The following is a 19,944-nucleotide window of genomic DNA, read 5'->3' as shown; positions in this document are numbered from 1 at the left end:
AATCTTTTTTTAAAAATGGAGAGGGTAGTGGTTGGCTGTAGAAAACATTGCTTCTTTACCTCACATTATATACCATAATGTAAGTTCTATCAATGTATTAAGGGACAGAAAAACTACTCTCTCCCAAACCCCTAAGAGAATTCAGAAGAGGGGAAGATAAAAGAGCAGAAGTTCTGGATACAGATTTTGTTTAAGTTTCAGCTGCACCACATCTAGCACTGGGCCCTTGGGCAAATTTGCTGAGGTTTCTGTTCTTAGCATCCTCACTTAAAGCAGGTCACCTTTCATTCTTCCTGCTAAGGCTTGTTAGGAGGAAGTAACGGTTGGTTGTCTGTAAAATAAAACAAAAACTATAATTTTTTCCCCTTCATTGTCTTCTTCAGAACATGACTACTTAATTATTTTTTTCACCAATTCCAAAACTGATGTATATAAACCGCAGATTTTGAAATTTGGCAAATTGGGAATGACATGCATAAAGACAATGTCCAGAGAGGATCACTATTAATAACAGATTGTGGGAGCAGTGTGAAGAAGAGGCGAGAATGACCCCCAGACCGGCCAAAGCGCGCGTGCCGCCGCATCCCCGCGTCCAGCGCTTACGTCCCGCCGCCGTCGCCACCATGCCCAAGAGAAAGGCTGAAGGGGATGCTAAAGGAGATAAAGCCAAGGTGAAGGATGAGCCACAGAGATCTGCAAGATTATCTGCTGAACCTGCTCCTCCAAAGCCAGAGCCCAAGCCTAAAAAGGCCCCTGCAAAGAAGGGAGAGAAGGTACCCAAAGGGAAAAAGGGGAAAGCTGGTGCTGGCAAGGATGGAAATAACCCTGCAGAAAATGGAGATGCCAAAACAGACCAGGCACAGAAAGCTGAAGGTGCTAGAGATGCCAAGTGAAGTATGTGCATTTTTTAAAGATTTTATTTATTTATTCATGAGAGACACATACACACAGAGAGAGGCAGAGACACAGGCAGAGGGAGAAGCAGGCTCCATGCAAGGAGCCTGATGTGGGTGGGACTCGATCCCAGATCCCCAGGATCACACCCTGGGCTGCAGGCGGCCTAAACTACTTCGCTACCGGGGCTGCCCTGCATTTTTAATAACTGTGTACTTCTGGTGACTGTACAGTTTGAAATACTATTTTTTATCAAGTTTTATAAAAATGCAGAATTTTTTTTTTAAGCTATGTTGTTAGCACACGGAACACTTCATTGTTGTTTTGGGGCAAGGGCATATGTCACTAATAGAATATCTCCGAAGCTAGATTGATAACAAGAGGGAAAAACACCTTCCCCTTCTAGTTTTGAGAAACTTCCTCTTGGCTCCCAGGAGGAGGGATTCCTTGATGTTGACACACATGAGCCACCTTGGTGGTGTGGAAAAACTAAAATTCATTTTTTAATGTCCTCTTCTCCTTCTCTGCCTTCAACATAGACTCGACTCCCTTAAACCCAGAGACCTGTTGGAACCTGACCCCATGAAATGGTTCCCAGTATGTCAGGCCATCTGGACTTTTACAGTGTCACCACTGAGATGGCATCCCTCAAAAGAGTTCCTTTTTTTTTAGCTTGTGGATCTTCAGATTGATAATTCTGCTATTTTCATTTCATTTCCTGAAAGTCAGGGTCAGCTTGTGAAAAGTTGTTAAACAACATGCTAAATGTGAACTGTCAACCCTCACTCTAAACTTTCCCTGTTCAGAGCATCACATGAAGACTTCATTGGGTTTTATAGCGGCTTTCTGATTTTGGTAGTCCATTGAAGAAGGGAGTTTGAAAGTTGTTGTATACTGTTAACGATCGTCCACCCATGTCCTGCCTGAGATACCATGATTGTTTATGAAAAGTATCTTTAATAAAGCTGGATACAGTTTGAAAAAAAAAAACAGATTGTTTTTTCTAAGTTATTCAATAGTTTTCAAAATTATGGTAAAATGGCCACATAATTCATTTTAATGCCCTCCTACTGGCAGATCATTTGTTGCTCTAATTTTTCACCACCATACTATGCAATGAATGTTCACGTGTAGAAGTCACCGTCCAAACCCCTGAGCAAGTGTTTGAACAGAAGAGGGCAGTATTGAACAGTTTTCAAATGTGTCAAGCGGGAGGCCTTGCAAATTTTCCAGACCTGGGCCAGAAGACAATTCAAAAATCTACCAATCCATAAAGCTTAGGTTCTTTTTCAAATTCTGTACAGTTTAATGCCATATTGCATCTAAGTTTTCCTTTTTGACTCCCAACATAGATACTAAGGGGAAAAAAGGGACACACACATCCTGAATTGGCTCCCTCCCTATCCTTTATTTGCACCATGTGAGGATCTAAATCCTTTACCCCATTTTGGATCAAGTGTGGATCAAACGGAGCCACAGCCCTTTTTGTGGACTCCTTTCTCCCCCACTTTCCCAGCCCAGCTGTACACAATACATTTCCCAGGTGCTGCCTGAAGGAGGCAATGTCTAGAAAAGACCATTCTCATTCCCATCCCTATTCTAGTTTGTGGTTAGCAGCCACCTTTTTCCAGGTTTTATGTGCTGGCTGCATGATGGTTCTGAATGATTTCAAGATCATAGCCCAGTGAGCAAACCTGCTGGCCCGGTTTGGCAGGAGAAACAGCAGGCTGGTGAGAATAAGATCTTCCAGGAAGGACAGGCCAGTATTCACCTAACCCACACTCTGCACAGCAGAATCCCATTTGCAATCACACTCAGAAATGTTTCATTAATAATTTTACTTTTAAAGGACTTCAGAACCTCCTCTGCAATAGTTTCCAACACATTAGCTCCCTCTAGTATTATCTGCTTTAGATTTGTAGGATTGGATAGGATGAGGAAGATCAAAAGGCTTGATCATCTAAGCATCATTGATTCAGGGATGTACATTCCTGGCACCCAGAAAGTCCTTCCTCAGAAACAACTGGTTTTAGAGTAGGCCTTTCTGACATAACATGTTAAGTATCACTCCATGGGGGAACTGAACTATCCAAATTACCTACTATGAAGAACACGGCTATTAATCCAGCAAGTTTCCCAAATTCCTGTAAAGTCCAAAGACAGTGCTCATTTAATCACTGGTGTGGTGACTGGGCTAGAAACTCTACATTCTCGCCTGGCATCAAAGACAGCAAGAAGGCTTGGAAGGGAAGCCCGTCAGCATGTCAACGGGAAAGGCCTCTTAGGAGGCTATGGATGCTGTGCTCCACACAGATACCCCACCCACAAGCTCCACAGATGTAATAAGCAGTTGCAGGTCCAAAGCCTACAGGGTCTTTTTTCACTCTTCCAAATACTTAAAAGATTAAGACAGAAGAATATAACTTGTTTCTTTTACTATAAAGGTTTAAAAGAAGAAAAGAATTAAGAAACATGTCGCCATATATTCCAAAATTTTAAGGCTTTTGTCCAAACTTACCTCTTAAATTCCCATGGCACAAATGGAGTCATTTTGTCGGAGAAAAAGTGCGATATTGCAAAAGCTGCAACATTAATTTTTTACGTTTAGTGTAACCAGTGTGTTCTGTTCTGTAGGCACATCAGGCCTGCTTGAGGCCAACATCTGGATCTGGTTAACTTTCTCCTACGATCTGCAGCATTGTCCTGGATTTTTTCCAGAAATTCTCTGCATTCTAAATCTATCCCTTATATCCTACACACCCAACTCCCCATGTTGTCATGCTCATAAACCACAAAACCTAGGAGAGATATTTAACCGGGATTAAAACTCAGAGAAGCAGAACCCCATTTACAAGAGGGGTACAGGTGATGATCATCTTGACCCTGGCCTCAGTAAGGAGGCTAAATGGTCCCTTGGACATCCAGGCAGGCATACAAAGATAAGGGCACCACTAAAGCAATATTAATATCCTTTACATGATGAGAAAGAGATCCTTTACAAGGTACTCTGAACTGTGGAAGTTGTCATCTTCAACATCTTCAAAGGGGGTTAAATACCCACTTTTGGATTTAGCCGGATTATTAGCAGGATTATTACACAGAAAAATGAGAATGGGCACTCAGTAGGTGGTAGTTACTACTCTAACAGGTGTGAGGGTACTACTCATTTAATGTCTCATAAGTCCTGAGACAACTAACCTGCCTCCTTGGTATACAGAAGCAGCCATATGAAGGATATATATATTTTTTAATCTTGTAAATGGTTTGCATAGAGAAAGGCATTATAAATCATCTAGAACTTGCATGAACATTGGAGGACTCTTCCGTTTATTTTAGAGACAAAGAATAATGCTGCCCTAATTCCTCATGATACTCCAGTTAGCCTCAACGTGTGCAAATTAGAAAAAATAGGGACGATATTTTCAAAGTATCTTACAAAATTAAAAAAGCATTTTTTCCATTAATAGGCTGGTAGGGGAGAAGACACCTCCCCCATCATCATATCTGATCACTTATTTTCTAGGGTTTTTTTTTTTTTCTCAAATTATTTAAATAATCTCTACACCCAGCGTGGGGCTCAAACTCATGATCCGGAGACCAGGAGTTGCACACTCTTCTGACTGAGCCAGCCATATGCCGATTTTCCAGTTTTTAAGCTACGTAAGGCTCATGTGATGTGATGGTAAGATGTCAAGAAAGACCAAGTACGTATGTGAATATGCAATCATTTCATAGTTCAAGTTCTACTCCCTTAATTTCACTGGTAGGGGGTTGGGGGTAGGAGCAGTCCTGTGCGTGGCAGCTTTTCCCTGCTTTCAGAAAGGGAAACTCCTTCCTAAGTACAAAAATGTTATGAGTCTGACTCTTCCTGTTCACTGTGAAATATTCCATGCATATTCCACGTAGCACTGAAGAGCACTAGAATTACTACCTTTCACGTTATTTAGATGAGTAATCTGATATTTAATTAACACTTAATGCCAGTTTTAAAAGCCTCTGTTGCTTTGCAAGATTCTGACTAACTAAAGACCAGTCACTGTAAATCTTCCTTATCAGGATAACTAACGGGGGAAGGGAGGGTGTGACAGTTCAAACTCCCTTCATCCACTGCAAAATGTTTATTTGCTGTTAAATTTTTGGAGGTAAGAATTTCTGTGCACTATCTTTTTACTAGGAAAAAGTACCAAATTTTGCCACATCTTCCATACCAACATTTTAATAGAAGAGAAACTCAGAAGGCAACAGATGCAATTACTTGGAGTTGCCCTAAAAATGAGACCGTCCTTCAAACTGTTTCTGTTCATTTGTTAGCCCATTGGGCTTATTTGAATCAATATCTAAAAGCCCTCCCAAGTACCCCAATTTTGTTAACCTCTTAATTACTTCGAAAAAGAAACACCTTCCTTTCCCATAAGAAATCCAGCATGTGATAAAGCAAACAGTGAATATAATATGGATCATGCTATACACAAAAAGCACCCAGAAGATATAATTATAGAAGGCCCACCACCAGCCGTGACACCCCACAAACCACACTCTCAAGCAGCCTCTCTCAGGGTTTGGCATGTCTATGTTTCATTCAGAGAAAAAGCAATGATCTGGAAAAAATGAAACATTTTGGTTTTAATTTATTTTATTTTGTATAGTCTATTTAATAATAGATTCTAGCTATCTCCTTAAACATAAGTGCAATACAAATGGTAGAAAGGCTTACAGCATTACCTTGAGAAAGGGATTCTAAGGAAATCCCAAAGTAAAGCTAATCTATAGGAAATGAGAGATATTTTTAGTTTTGCTCATCTTTCACATTTATTTAAGATTCCACAGAAGAAGCAGGCTTCGCAGAAGCCATGATATTGAGAAAAGTGTGGAGTCTAGAAATTCTACACTGTGTTAAGAAAATATGTAGATCCGGTGAGCAGTGACGTCAAATAGAATAGAGCTGGTGTTAGAAATCTAAAGTAGCCAATAGTCATTTTATTCTTGAAATGGGAAAGGAGACAGGAAAAAACAGGCAGGCAGGTTCCTAAGGGGTCAGGCTACAGCACAACTGCATAAACGATCAAGTATCAGCTGAGAAGAGCTGTCAGTGTTTTCTACAAATCTGATATATGTGATTCATTTGCTAGAGGTACAAATTAAGTATTATAATTCATACTTACAGCCAGATTTCTAGAAAGCATGCTTTAAACACATACATTTTCACTATTAGTGCCTAAATGCTATGACCTGCTAGCCATCAATTTTATACTGTGTTCATCAAAACCACCATTTAACCAGAGCTAACATTTTAGTCTCCTAAAACCACAAAGTGCATCTTCACTGGAACTTTCTAAGAAGCAGGTCAAAATGCCAAATACCGTAATTTCTCAAAAACAGGAACTTAGGGGCGCCTGAGTTGGCTCAGGGCGAGATCCCAGGTCCTGGGATCCAGTCCCCCATGTGGATCCCCGCAGGGAGCCTGCTTCTCCCTCTGCCTCTGCCTCTACCTCTGTGTGTGTGTGTCTCTCATGAATAAGTAAAATATTAAAAAACAAAAACAAAAACACAGGAATTTACTTTTTCAGGACTACAACCAGGAATTAGGCTTTCAAATTCACCCCAGTCTAACACGTATCTCAACTGCACTCAAGGTCTCCCCCCTAGGTACAGTGAGGAAGATTCCCACGTAGGCAAAAAGCAAACTCGGGGTGCGCTGGGTTCTTTCTGAGCCCCAGAGAGGGCTCCTCTCATCGGAAAGTCAGCAAACACAGAAACGAATGCCCATCAGCGTGCTGGGCCAGGGACCTCGAGGCTCTCCGGGCAATGCAGGTTAGAGGGAAGGAGGCGGTTCCTCCACCTGCCACGGAGGCAGAACCCCGGGGCCTGGCCTGGGCCTTACCTGTGATAGTGATGATCCCCAGCATATTTCCTCGCGCACCTCCCTCCAGGTGAGAGCGACAGCGGGTCCTCGCCCTCCCGGGGCGCTCGCCCACCCGTGCAGTCCTGCTGCGAGCAGGAAGCGCCCACGAGGGAGGACTCAAGGTGCCTGCGGAGCCTCGGCCAGAAGGGAGCGGGACGCACCTCGCAGGCTCATTATAGGCGGCCCCGCCCCCGCCCCGCCCCGCCCCCCGCGCCCCGGCCCGCCAGAGGGTCACGTGCTTCCCTTAAAGCAGGGGCGCCCCCCTCCCCGGAGCTGGTCCCCGTGCACCGTCAGCGAGGCTCCGCACAGACACCGCGGAGGGTGTGAAAGTTGCGCCGAATAACCCGGAGTCAGCAGCGTTTTATCTGAACCGTTACTTCATTCCTGGCGCCGACGTGCTTTTTGTGTCTCAGCTCGTAGCATGACTTAAAGCCAATAACGGCACAGAGGACTACACTCTCCTACTTTTTTTTTTTTTTTTTTAAATACCGCGTTCTGTATCCTTGCTTGTGTCAAGGCTGATGAGGTGCAAAACGCGGTCTGCTTTTTCGCACCTGGAGTATTGTGCAATTTCCCCATCTGCTGGACACACACGAGCTGCACGCACCCGAGGGCTGGCAACTGATGTCAGTTGTCCCGTTTCTTCCAGTCTGCGAGAAGGGGGCTGCAAAGCTAACTCTACGTCTCCAACGCTCGATCAAGGCACCTTGTAAAAAACCCAATAGGAGCAATAGGGTTGTTTTTCCTTTTTTAATGGTAGAAGCTAACTGAAAAAAAAAATTAAGATTTTATTTATTTATTCATGAGACACACAGAGAGAGAGAGAGAGAGGCAGAGACACAGGCAGAGGGAGAAGCAGGCCCCACGCAGGGAGCCTGACGTGGGACCCGATCCTGGGCCTCTAGGATCAGGCCCTGGGGGGCTGAAGGCGGTGCGGTGCTAAACCTCTGAGCCACCAGGGATCCCACTAACTAAATTTTTAAATCAAACTATGCCATATTCCAAAACATAGACACTATCGTATCTCTAATAGTTAAGCACACAGCATGAGAATCGGTCAGAACCTACATGGAACATTCATGAAAAATTCCAGGCAACCCCAAATTCTCAAATTCCTTCTTCCTGGAGGTTTAGAATGTTCCATGTAAAGATACAAGATGAGTGAGTGATGAACAAGTCTTATAACTTTGACACGCTCTTGTATGTCAATGTTCTGTGAGGGTTAAGGCCATTTAGACCCCCTGGCTTCCTCTCCTTTTCATTCTTGCCCTGTTTATCACTCCATGCCTTGCCTGCCTTGCCCCATTACCACTGGCTCTTCCCTTCAGCAACAAAAGGAAAGTTTTACCATTGCTGCTCTTCTCTTCAAATGGAGAGGCTCAGGTCTTATTCATTACTGCTTGCAGGGCAGAGAGGCCTGGGATGGAGCGGAGAGGGAGCAGTATAGAGAAGGGTGGAGAAGTGTCCAGAAAAAGGAGTGTGGGGATGCTGGCCCACACCTCGTTGCTTCTTCTGGCCACCAGGAGGCGCGACGCACCAGGGTCAGACCAAAACTGAGCCAAGTTAAGGAGGCAACCTTACTAGTACTCAAATCAGTGTTACAAAAATCAGCTTCAGCCTCTCCGTTGACAGGGCTTCCCTCTTATACTCCAGCAAATACCCAGCCTGGCTGTAAATGCCCCCAGGGAACCGAGTGATGAGCTCCTTGTCCTGACGCCTGGGATCTAATGCCCAGAGCAGCCACATCCTAACCTTTCATCTTCCTTAGAGGACTCTTAACTGGGGTTCACAAATTGCCTCAATTATACTGAGCGTCTGGTGTGTGTGAGAGATTGCTGGTGGAATGGCCCCTCTGTTGTCCCCCCAGCTGAGGGGTCCAGGCAGCTCTGCATCCTCCCGTCTCCCCACTTACGCCCCCAGCCCCAGCCCTGGGGAGTCCCGGCTGTACAGACGGTGCACAAAAGGCTGCATTTGGTGGTCTACATTAAATGGTCTACGGCCCTCCCAAGCACGAGCATCAGCCCAAAGTGTGTGTCCCCAGGTGGAGCCTACATCCCCCTTCCCTGAACTGTCCCAGGAGCCCAGGCTACCTCAGGGATCTGAGGTCTCACTTATGCATCATTTCTCAGCACTGGCTGTTGGGGACAGCACATGGCCATCATCTGGTGCCACCTCGGAAATACACACGTTCCACTGAGAGGTACATTGGCTTTGAGCTTACTTAACTGTATTACTGGGTCCTTTCCTTCCTAGAAGTCTAAGATCTAACAAAACCAGCTGCTCCACTGAGCTGAACTAGAAGAAACCTCAACTGGTTACCAGCTTAAGGCCCCAAACATTTACAGAGATAATTATATTGCTGTGTGATTTTCTTAAACTTCTTCTCTTTTTATGACATTGCTAAAGACATTACCACATCTGATCCAGTATTCCTAAAGAAGTAGTTAAAACCACAAGGCAGAGCAGGTGATCAGGTGGCAACTTGCTGACTCTCTTAGCAGCCGGTTCTGCTTTGATCTCCACCCCTGAGTAATCAAGGACAGGGCGTGTGGCGCAGCTGCCCGCCCCCGTGTGTCTGCATTTACAAAGAAAAGTCATCAATCAGTATGAAAGCAGGAGTAAAGCTCAGACCTCTAAGGTCAGTACACTATGCAGGAAACTTTGTTATTCCTTCCATTCCATGTTCTTGTTAAATCAAAATTAAGATGGTAACTGAAATGAGAACGAGAAATATAATATTTGGGGCTTACGAATTTGAATGACAATTTAATAGTTTTGTAACAAATAACCCCAATAAAAAATGGGCAAAGTGGGATGCCTGGCCGGCTCAGTGGTTGAGCATCTGCCTTCAGCTCAGGGTGTGATCCCGGAGTCCTGGGATCAAGTTCCGCATCAGGTCCCCTGCAGGGAGCCTGCTTCTCCCTCTGCCTATGTCTCTGCCTCTCTGTGGGTCTCTCGTGAATAAATAAATGAAGTCTTTAAAAAAAAAATGGGCAAAGGCTCTAAGTAGACATTTCTAGAAAGTTATGTACAACAAATGGTCAATGAGCACATGAAGAGACACTCAACCTCATTAACCATTAGGAAAATACAAATCGAAACCACAATGAGATACCAATTCACACCCACTAGGATGGCTTTAATCAAAAAGATGGACAATAATAAGGAATCAAGAAATCAGAACTTTCATACATTGTTAGTGGAGATGTAAAATGGTGGCAAACAGTCTGGTAGTTCCTCAAAATGTTAAACATAGAGTTTAACATATGACCCAGCAATTCTAGATATATAACCAGGGGAAATGAAAACCTACATCCATGCAAAAATTTGTACAGGAATGCTAATAGTATTCATTATTCATAGTAACCCCAAACTAGAAGCAACCCAAATAATCATCAATTGATGCATAAAAAAACAAAATTAGATAGATCATGTTATGCAGGAATAAAAAGGAATTAAGTATGCATGCTATAACATGGATGAACAATGAAAACATTGCTAAGCAAAAGAAACTAGTCCCCAGGGGCACCTGGGAGTGGTTGAGTGACTTCAGCTCAAGTTGTGATCCTGGGGTCCTGGGATCGAGTCCCACATCAGGTTCCCCACAGGAAGCCTGCTTTTCCCTCTGCCTATATCTCTGCCTCTCTGTGTGTCTCTCATGAATAAATAAATAAAATCTTAAAAAAAAAAGAAAAGAAAAAAAGGAACTAGTCCTCAAAGAGCACATATTGAAATACTTTAAAAATTTATTTGGGAGCAAGAGAAAAAAAGAGCGGGAAGGATCAGAAGGAAAAGGAGAGAGAATCTCAAGGAAACTTGGAGCTCAATCTCACCACTCTGAGATCACAACCTGAGCCAAAACCAAGAGTCAGATACCTAACTGACTGGGCCACTCATGTGCCCCTTGAAATATTATTTAATTTCATTCATATGAAATGACCAGAAGGGGCAAATCAACAGAAAATGGATTAATGGTTGCAGAACCAGATTGGTGGGGAGAGAAGGACTGACTGCTAGTAGGTTTGGGGGTTATTTAGGAGAGGATTAAAATGTTCTAAAATTCAAAGGGGTGATGGTCATCCAATTCTGTGACTATACTAAAAACCAATGAAAAATATACTTTAAATGGGTCAATTGCACGGTATATGAATTATATCTCCTTAAAGCTTTTTTTTTTTTTTTAAGGAATTTATTATATTAATTCTGAAGACTCCAAGGGATCGTGAGAAGCTTTGGAGGAGAGCTGACACATAATTTGAACTGTGATATTTAAAAGGCTACAGGGGTGCCTGGGTGGCTCAAACACCTGCCTTCCCTGCCACCCCACCCCCAACTCATGCTTGCTGTCTCTCAAATAAATATTAAATAAATAAATAAATTAATTAATTAATTAATTAATAAAAAAGGTTACAGAGAAGCAATGCCAAGGAGCATGATTCATGGACACAGTGGTGAGCAAGCTGAGCAAGGCATTAGGAGTTACGCCCTAACTCAGAGATGCCCATAGAGGGCAGGTGAAGTCGTGTAAATCCTTGAGATCATCCGAAATGGAACCACGATGGAACATGGACAGAGATTAGAGACAATCAAGGAGTAAGTGGCATCAGAAGCCAAGGGTGCAGAGGATTAAAGATGGCAGAAGTGGACAGCAGACTGGTGTGTCACACAAAGCAGGGACACAGATCAGGAACTCAAAGAGGCCTCAGCCGGGAGGGGAGAGGGGGATGGATGGGGGGGGGTGGGGGAGTGACTAGGAGACAAATAACCACCATAAAGATGAGTGCTTTACTCTTTCCTGAGAGGGAGGGGACAGAGGGGCCCAGACACCAGAAAGACCACAGATACTGGCTGCCTTCAGGGGAGCTTGAATATTAAACTCAAATATGAGAACCAGGGAAATGGGGAGGTGGACAGCAAACCCAGGCCTCTACACCCCCTTTCACTGCTTTTCCACGGTGGCATTAAAGTTGGAGGGAAGGCAACCAAAAACCTGTGAAGTCTCCTCCTCTGGTAAGAAGAGGGCCGGTGAGATCCAAGGGAGTGTCACCACTGTGGCTCCTTTAAAAGGCTTCAAGGGGTGCCTGGGTGGCTCAGTGGGTGAAGCGTCTGCTTCCGCTCAGGTCATGATCTCAGGGTCCTGGAATTGAGCCCCACATCAGGCTCCCTGCTCAGCTGAGAGCCTGCTTCTCTCTCTCCCTCTGCTCCTGCTCCCTCTCTCTCAAATAAACAAAATCTTAAATAAAAGGCTTCAAGATAATCAATCTAAGGGTGAGCTCAAAGCTGCTGAAAGAGATGAACACAGACACCATCTCGATGATGTTGGCAAGTCACATGCAGGATGGGTAGGTTCTGCTGGGCTCTGTCTCCATGCTTTATAAACCCCAACGAATACCAGCTAATCGAATTTTATGGTCCAGCTGAATTGGACATGTTTATATAGACATGGTTACTCTGACTCAAAATCCTCAAGACAAATCATCCCCTCAAAGGGTCTGTCATAATACAACAGAAAAGCTAAAAGGGGATTTAAAAATCACTTCACAAGACAGTTTAAAAAAAAAAAAAAAAGGGAGGGGAAAATATTTAAAGACTCAATACAAATATAATAAAAGTGAGGTAAAGTATTTATTTCTCCCTTTATTGAGTCCATACATTTTTATATTCTTTGATTTGGCAATTCTGTTTCTATAAAATACACTGCACAAGGAGCACAGACTTGTGTATGAGAATATGTATTGCTTGGGGTGTATAATATTTGAAAAGCCTAAATGTTGTACTAGTAGGAAAATGGTGTCTCTAACCCCTTTGGTGGAATATTTGGCAAAAGGAATATCTTTGAAGCAGTTAATGACAAAGAAAATGGCTACATGGATATGTATGTCTACACCTTTGTTCAGGGCAAAAAAACACCATATAAACTATATATTGAATAGAATCCCAATTCTGCTTTTTAAAATGCATATATATCTGTGAGGCTGAGGAACAAAGCCCAGAAAGAAAAATAATGAAAGCCAACCATAGTGTAATGATGGGCAATCTCAACTCAATATTTTCCCTTTTTTTTTTTAAAGTAAGCACCACATGGGGCTTGAACTCACAACCCTGAGGTCAAGACCCGAGCTGAGACCAAGAGTCAGATGCTTAACCAACTGAGCCCCCCCAGGCGCCCCAATATTTTCCTACATTTTACAAATCTTCCACAACTTTGTTGCTTTTATGGTTAGAATGCAAGCACATTTGACCCCTGGCTTGGGTTGGACAGGGTGGTCCAGCACTACCAGATCTTGAACCCCAGAGCAATGCCTCTGATATTTTATAAAAACTCCACAGTGGTCCAACTCTCCAATCACTGGAATATAGAAATTAGCAAGCTGACAGCAGATTAAAAGTATGATCTTTTAGGGCAGCCCCGGTGGCTCAGTAGTTTAGCACCGCCTTCAGCAGAGGGTGTGATCCTGGAGACCCCGGATCGAGTCCCATGTCGGGCTCCCTGCATGGAGCCTGCTTCTCCCGCTGCCTGTGTCTCTGCCTCTCTCTCTCTCTCTCTCTCTCTCTCTCTCTCTGCATCTCTCATGAATAAATAAATCTTTTTTTAAAAGTGTGATTTTTAAAAATTATGAAATAAGAAAAACTTGCTTCACTACCAAATCCGGTAAGATACACAAATAGGAATAAATTCTTTGCTGAGTGCCTCATGTTCAAATCCTCCATTCATCTTAAGTCTGAACACCCGTCTTTAGTATTGTCAAAACAGGATTCCAAAGTTTCAAAAGCTGAAGCTTCTAGTTCTGACTCTGTTGGCTGTATGGTAGGGGCCAAGTATTGAAGCTTCAATACTTGGGAGAACTCTGGGCTTCAACTCATAGGAGAATAAATATATCACTTACAGTAATGTTATTCTGAGATACAAATGAAAGTTAACATTAGCACTACTGAGTATGTTCTAGAAGCAGAATAAATGTTAGTTATCAGTTCACTTTAAACCACGCACTTCTCAACAAGTGATATTGCTTCCAAAGGGAAGAAAACTGGTTCAGAATGGGGAGGCTATGTGTGTATAAAGCATAGATAGAAAGAGATATACTGTACATAACAAACTGACATACATCTTGTGCTATTCAAATGTTATGGGGGGTGGATGCTAATAAAATATCTAAGAATATCCCTTACTGGAGCAATAATGAAAAAAAGGTGGAGAAATACTGTTTTCAATACAATAAGCCTCATTTTAAAGAATCCTTTGAAAAATATTTCTGGAAAGGCAAGAATGCCCCTTTATTATCAATTTCTCAGGAATGCATCCTAAGAAGAGAAGTATCATCTTGTGCTAGAAGTAATCACTCTGAGCTTCTTTTCCTCTCACTTTTCCAGAAGAGAATGACAGGATCTTAATTTGCCTAAAGTTGTAGCCAAAAGAAGTCAGGGAGTTGGGGTGGGGTGGGGGAAATTAGCTCAATGTAGACTCGGTATAATGGTGATGACCTGCCTAGCACCCACTGGCATTCCACATCTGTTCTCCTTAATCGCAGTGTGAACCCCCAACTAAGCCACATACACAAGGTCAAATTTTAGATTAGCCACATCAAAATGAATTTTTAAAAAATCAAGGCTAATTTTATGATGCTTTATTTAACCCAATATTAACATAATGTTATGGCAACATATACTCAAAATAAAAAACGATTAATGAGATATTTCACAATCTTTTTTTTTTTTTTTTTTTTTGTACTTTGAAACCCAGGATGTATTTTATTCACAAAGCACATCTCAAATAGGATTAGCAGAATTTCAAGTGCTAGATAGTGAGATGTGGCTAAAGAACAGCTCGGAAACTTCAAACATAACTGAACATTTCCTCTTTTTCTTTTTTTCCATTTTTCTCTCTTTTTTTTTAAGTAGGCTCCATGCTGAACATGGGGCTTGAACTCATGACCCGGAGGTCAAGACTTGCAAGCTCTGTCTCTGACCCAGCCAGGCTCCCCAAGTGTTCCCCTCTTTCTTCCACTTTGCCAATGACAATTCTATATCTTTAATTTCCTAGCCTTCTAGATAGAAATTATTAGGATAATCACAGAAAGGCCCTTAACACCTCAGTTTCCAATTTAAAGCTGGGCTCCTGTGCAGGAATCTTCCTTTGATTGAGCCCTTAAATAAACCTAACTTAGTTGGACTACAGATGAGTTCCTGGTGACCTTTACATGGCAAGGAATAAAACAAATAGATTTAATAGGTAGGTACACCTTGTCTTTTTCATTTACTCTTAGTTTGTTAACATGAGTTAATATGTTTAAAAATCTATTATTTTTCCCACCAACTTTTACTGTGATCATATACATCGAGAAAGTGCTTTAAATGATTTTTTTTTCTTAAAAGGTCAGCCTATATTTAAATTGGCATAAAAAATAATTGCAAAGCAAAAATTGACACTTGCAGAAGAAATACATTTAATCACATATGTAGCCACATAAATTACAGTTTACTTACAAAGATGACTTTTTCTACAAATCTAGACTGTGATTGTTTGAAGTATATAATTTTTTTAAGTCAGTGTAAAATTTACTGTCTAGATAAAGAGTAAATTCTAGATAACAGCATATCTAACTTTTACTCCCTCCAGAAAACATACTCCTGGATCACCAAGACTAAGTGCATAAACTCCAAGGTCAGAAAAACAGAGAAAAGATAAGAAATTTGCAGTGGCAACTGGTTTGACCACCTCCATATACCTGCATCCTAGACTAGCAGTGGATAAAGTAACTCAATTTATGCTACAGAAATCTCCAAAAGCCTCAGGGCACCTAAAGCAAGAAGACTGGTCAAAAGTCCCAAGACGTGGATGAATGGATGAACAGAATGTGATATATACGTACAATGAAATATTACTCGGCCTTAAAATGGACAGAAATCTGGTCACATTATTACAACTCACCTAGGCCTCAAGACTTTATAGACAGGGACAGATTCCTCCTATAGGAGGTACCTAGAGTAATCAAATTCAGAGACAGAGACAATGGGGATTGCCAGGAGCCTGGGGAGGTGGGGAGGGAATGGGACATTTTTTTTTAAAGATTTTATTTATTTATTCATGAGAGACAGACAGACAGACAGATGGGGAGAGAGAGAGAGAGAGAGAGAGAGAGAGGCAGAGACACAGGGAGAAAGAGAAGCAGGCACCATGCAGGGAACCTGACATGGGACTCGATCCCTGGTCTCCAGGATTAGGCCTCAGGCTGAAGGCGGCGCTAAACCACTGAGTCACCTGGGCTGCCTGGACATTTGTTTTTAATGTACAGAGGTTCAGTTTTACAAGACAAAAAGGGATCTGGAGATGGATGGTGGTGTTGGCTGTACATACATGGCAATTTACTGAGTGCCACAGATCTGGGTGCTTAAAAGTGGTTAGAATGGCAAATCTTGTTACGTGTGTTTTACCACAAATAAAAAATTTTTATTAAAAAAAAAAAGACCCTAGGTTTCCCCTCCCATACTTGGAATAGCCAGATACTCTTCATTCACCTGTCCCAGAGATGACAGGAGTGAAACTTAGTCTCCAGGACACAGGAGTGGGAGGTGGAGAAAGCAGAGACGCGAAGGCACATTAGAGCAGACCATCATGAGAAGGAAGTGAGTTTATGCACCCCACTCCCAGACTCTCTCCCTTCCTAGGCTCCAAAAATGAGCCTGAACAATGAAACACGAGTCTTCCTGGGGGAATTTGACGAGCCCAAGTAAAGACATGTTAAGATCAAGCAGACCACCATCCAGGGATGGCCGTTTTGCCCCAGTAACATAAATATCAACTAATTTTTATTGTTTCTTCTTCTTTATTTATTTTTAGAGAGAGAGAGAGCATACAGGAGCAGGAGTGTAGGGCAGAGGGAGAGAACGAGAGAGAATCTTAACCAGGCTCCACGCCCAGCATGGAGTCGGCTGCAGGGCTTGATTTCATGACCCTAAGATCATGAACTGAGCCGAAATCCAGAGTCAGACGCTTAAGCCACTGAACCACACAGGTGCCCTCCCCCAAATCAATTTTTAAATATGAGAAATCTGCCCCCAAATCAGATATGTAATGAAAACACCTGTTATGAAAGACAAAAAAGCAATTTGGAAGAGACAGAGGCTATGCAGAGAAATAAACTTTCAGAGCAATCCTCAGAAAAATAATATAGCCAAAAAAAACCAGATACTTCAAAAATGAATGTTTAGAAAATAATTAATTCTTACCAATTAATAATAAAATAATAAAATGAAATCTAGTCTCTAGGACATCACATCTTCCCATGAAATAAGAGTCAAACAGAAGATCAATAACAGAGGCAAAAAAAAAAAGTTTTAATGAGGCCCATTCTAGAAGGTCTAAAATCTGAATAATAGTAATTCCAAAAAGAAAACAAAGGAAAAAGAGGGGAATGTATGAAATAATTTCTCAGAAGTGAAGGGCATGGGCTTCTCAGCTGGAAGAACTCCTAAGAACCCAGCGTGTGACAAATGGATTCACAAGGAGATCCATCACTGTCAGACTTTCAGAAGACTTTAAGGACAGAAAGGACACTGTGAGCCATTCCAGGGATTAAGAAGCAGGTCGGCAATGGCTTCCAACAGTGAGACATGTATCAAGACAACACTGAGAGAATCCTAATGTGTTTATGTGACGAAGGGAAACATTAGTGCAACTGGTGTATGTTTATGGCCAAAATATGACACACAGGAGGAAAATCTTACTCTTTTGTAAAAAGTTCATTCACTGAGTTTAGTGAGGCCACTGAGTTGAGGGCTCTGCAGGAGGCTACTAATGTGGAAACTAAAGAATCCTCCATTTATTTGTGACAAGCAATTACTTGCAAAGTGGAGATGATCTTACTCTCATCTTTAGCTCGTGATGGGTAAATACCCAAAGAGTGGCTGTAATTCCAACATTCTATATACATAACCATTGACATTTTCTTCACTCTGCTTGTCTTTGGCTCATTTAGCAACATCCTTGATAAGGAGACTCCTTTGTATGCTTCTCCATCAATGTACTCATCTCCTCTCTAAGCCATTCTTTCAGTACATAATTTGTGGTCTAAAGCAAACTAAGTCCTCACGTTCTAAAGAGCTGGAGACATTATTCTTAAAAGGAGGGAATATTGAAACTGAAACCCAGTTATGCTTGGCAAGCTTCCATCAAGCACATTCATACTCCAAATATATAATAAACCCTAGCATTTTTCTTTAAATGTGAGACAGCTTATTTTCTCTGGAAATGTTTTGCCTAAAGTAGAAAAGATTAAAGCAAAGACAGGATAAATGTTTTCAAATACTTAGAGGGCCACCATGTGGAAAAGGGAGGGGAGTTTGTTCTATGCAGTTCCAGAAGGCAGCACAGGGAACAGAGAACAGCTGGGGGGTGAGAGGGAGGCATGTTTTCCCTGAGGTGGAGTAACTGGCTTCCTGTTATGGAGAAACTCCCTAAATTTGTGTTTAAGCAGAAGATCCTCCAGCGTGGGGACAGGAGCCTGGTCTAGACCACCTCTAAGTTTTCTTCCATTGAGGCCACTAAACCAGATTTTAAAGTTAAATCAATCATGCAGGCAGGTGTTCTGGGCTGAACTATGCCCTCTCCAAATTCATACGTTGAAGTGCCTAATGCCCAGCACATCAGAATGTGCCTCTATTTAGAGAAGGGATTAAGTTTAGAAAGCCAACCTGATAGGCATCCTTTTTTGCCCTTTTTTAAAATGATAGGTATCCTTGTACAAGGAGACTGAGATGCACAGAGGCCAGTAATGTGGCCAGTAATGTAGGAGGAAAGCCTGGACACAGCCAGGAGGTGGCCATGCATAAGCCAAAGAGAGGCCTCAGAGAAAGTACACCTGCTGATGGACTTAGACTTCGCAGCCTCCAGAACTGTTGAGAACAGAAAGTTCTGTTGTTGAAGCCACTGCTCTGTGGTACTTTACAGTGGCAGCCCTAGCAAACTAATATAGCAAGATAACCGCCTTGTGCTTACATGACACTGCACGTCCATGTTAAAAAGGTTGAAAGGGATGCCTGGGTGGCTCAGTGGGTTAAGCATCTGCTTTTGGCTCAGGTCATGATTCCAGGGTCCTGAGATTGAGTCCCTGAGTCGGACTCCCTGCTCACTGGGGAGTCTGTTTTCCTCTTCCTCTGTCCCTCATCGCCACTCATGCTCTCTCTCTAAAATAAATAAATGAAATCTTAAAAAAAAAAAAAAAAAAAAAAAAAAGCAACTCTATTTTACGTCAGTCTTCACAGTCACTTATGATTGAATGACAGTCTTTAGGGCAAATAGATAATGGCATTTATCAATATCTGTCACTGAATGGGGCCATAACCAATCCTATTACATGATTCCAATCTCCTATATAGCAGGAGACATGTAACCTTGTTGCCACATTAATGAAGCTACTTATCTTTCTTTCATACCTAAATGATTACCTATTGAGACATTCTTGAATAAATTCTCCCCTCTTAAACTTTTTGTTAATAAATTTAAACTTCAAATCTAGAAGATGACTTTTTAAGGTTTCTTTCTTTTCTTTTCTTTTTTTTTTTTTTTAATGTCATCTCTTCTCCCAACAGGGGACTCAAACTTACGACCTTGAGATCAAGACTCGCACATTCCACTCACAGAGCCAGTCAGGCCCCAAATCTAGAAGGTGACTTTTGAGATGAGACTAAAAAGTGGTTTTACAAAAAGGCATAATGAAATTATCAGGTCGATTCCCACCTGCCCAAGGTCACCAGGGTGACTTCAAGGGCTAACCCATCATTTGGTTTTCAATGCTTATGTATACTACTAGCAATACTGATGTTACTGAGTCCTAGAATTTCAGAGATAACTGAGGATGCTCGTTTTACATATGAAAACTGATGGGTCAGTGAGATAAAGGGGTAGATTCTATTCAAGGTCACCGAGAAAATGACTAGAGCAGCCTTAGCAGTGTTTATTCTTGAGAATGAACTGAGCACGTTAAGGGCATGGAGGACCAGAAGTCCTCCTTCTTGCCTCACACCCCTACCATTTACCAAGTAAGAAGGAAAAATAAAGGTTCATTGGACTGCCAGACTTGAATGCAGTTGGAAGGAGAAAGTCTTCTCTGTTTAGGTTAACTGTTAATTACTAAAAAAAAATTCTGTTT

General features: G+C 42.1%; 1 protein-coding gene and 1 pseudogene across 2 annotated transcripts in view; one reads left to right on the top strand and one right to left on the bottom strand.

The window, feature by feature from the left end:
• AKAP12 (A-kinase anchoring protein 12) overlaps positions 1 to 19,944 on the bottom strand; it is a 96,755-nt gene that overhangs the window by 17,325 nt on the left and 59,486 nt on the right. The window contains exon 1 of one of the 2 annotated variants that reach the window (XM_072827836.1): positions 6,776 to 6,943. The exons of the other annotated variant lie outside the window; for it this stretch is intronic. Coding sequence (XP_072683937.1) covers positions 6,776 to 6,800 — 25 coding nt within the window. The 5' untranslated portion in view covers positions 6,801 to 6,943. Of the gene's footprint in view, positions 1 to 6,775; positions 6,944 to 19,944 lie in introns of those variants that run through there. 2 annotated transcript variants of the gene reach the window in all.
• LOC140616144 (non-histone chromosomal protein HMG-17 pseudogene) lies at positions 414 to 935 on the top strand (annotated as a pseudogene).

This window comes from Canis lupus, chromosome 1 (genome assembly GCF_048164855.1).
Source record: "Canis lupus baileyi chromosome 1, mCanLup2.hap1, whole genome shotgun sequence".
NCBI lineage: Eukaryota > Metazoa > Chordata > Mammalia > Carnivora > Canidae > Canis > Canis lupus.
Note: the sequence above shows the minus strand (reverse complement) of the source record. Positions and strands in the feature narration are given on the sequence as shown.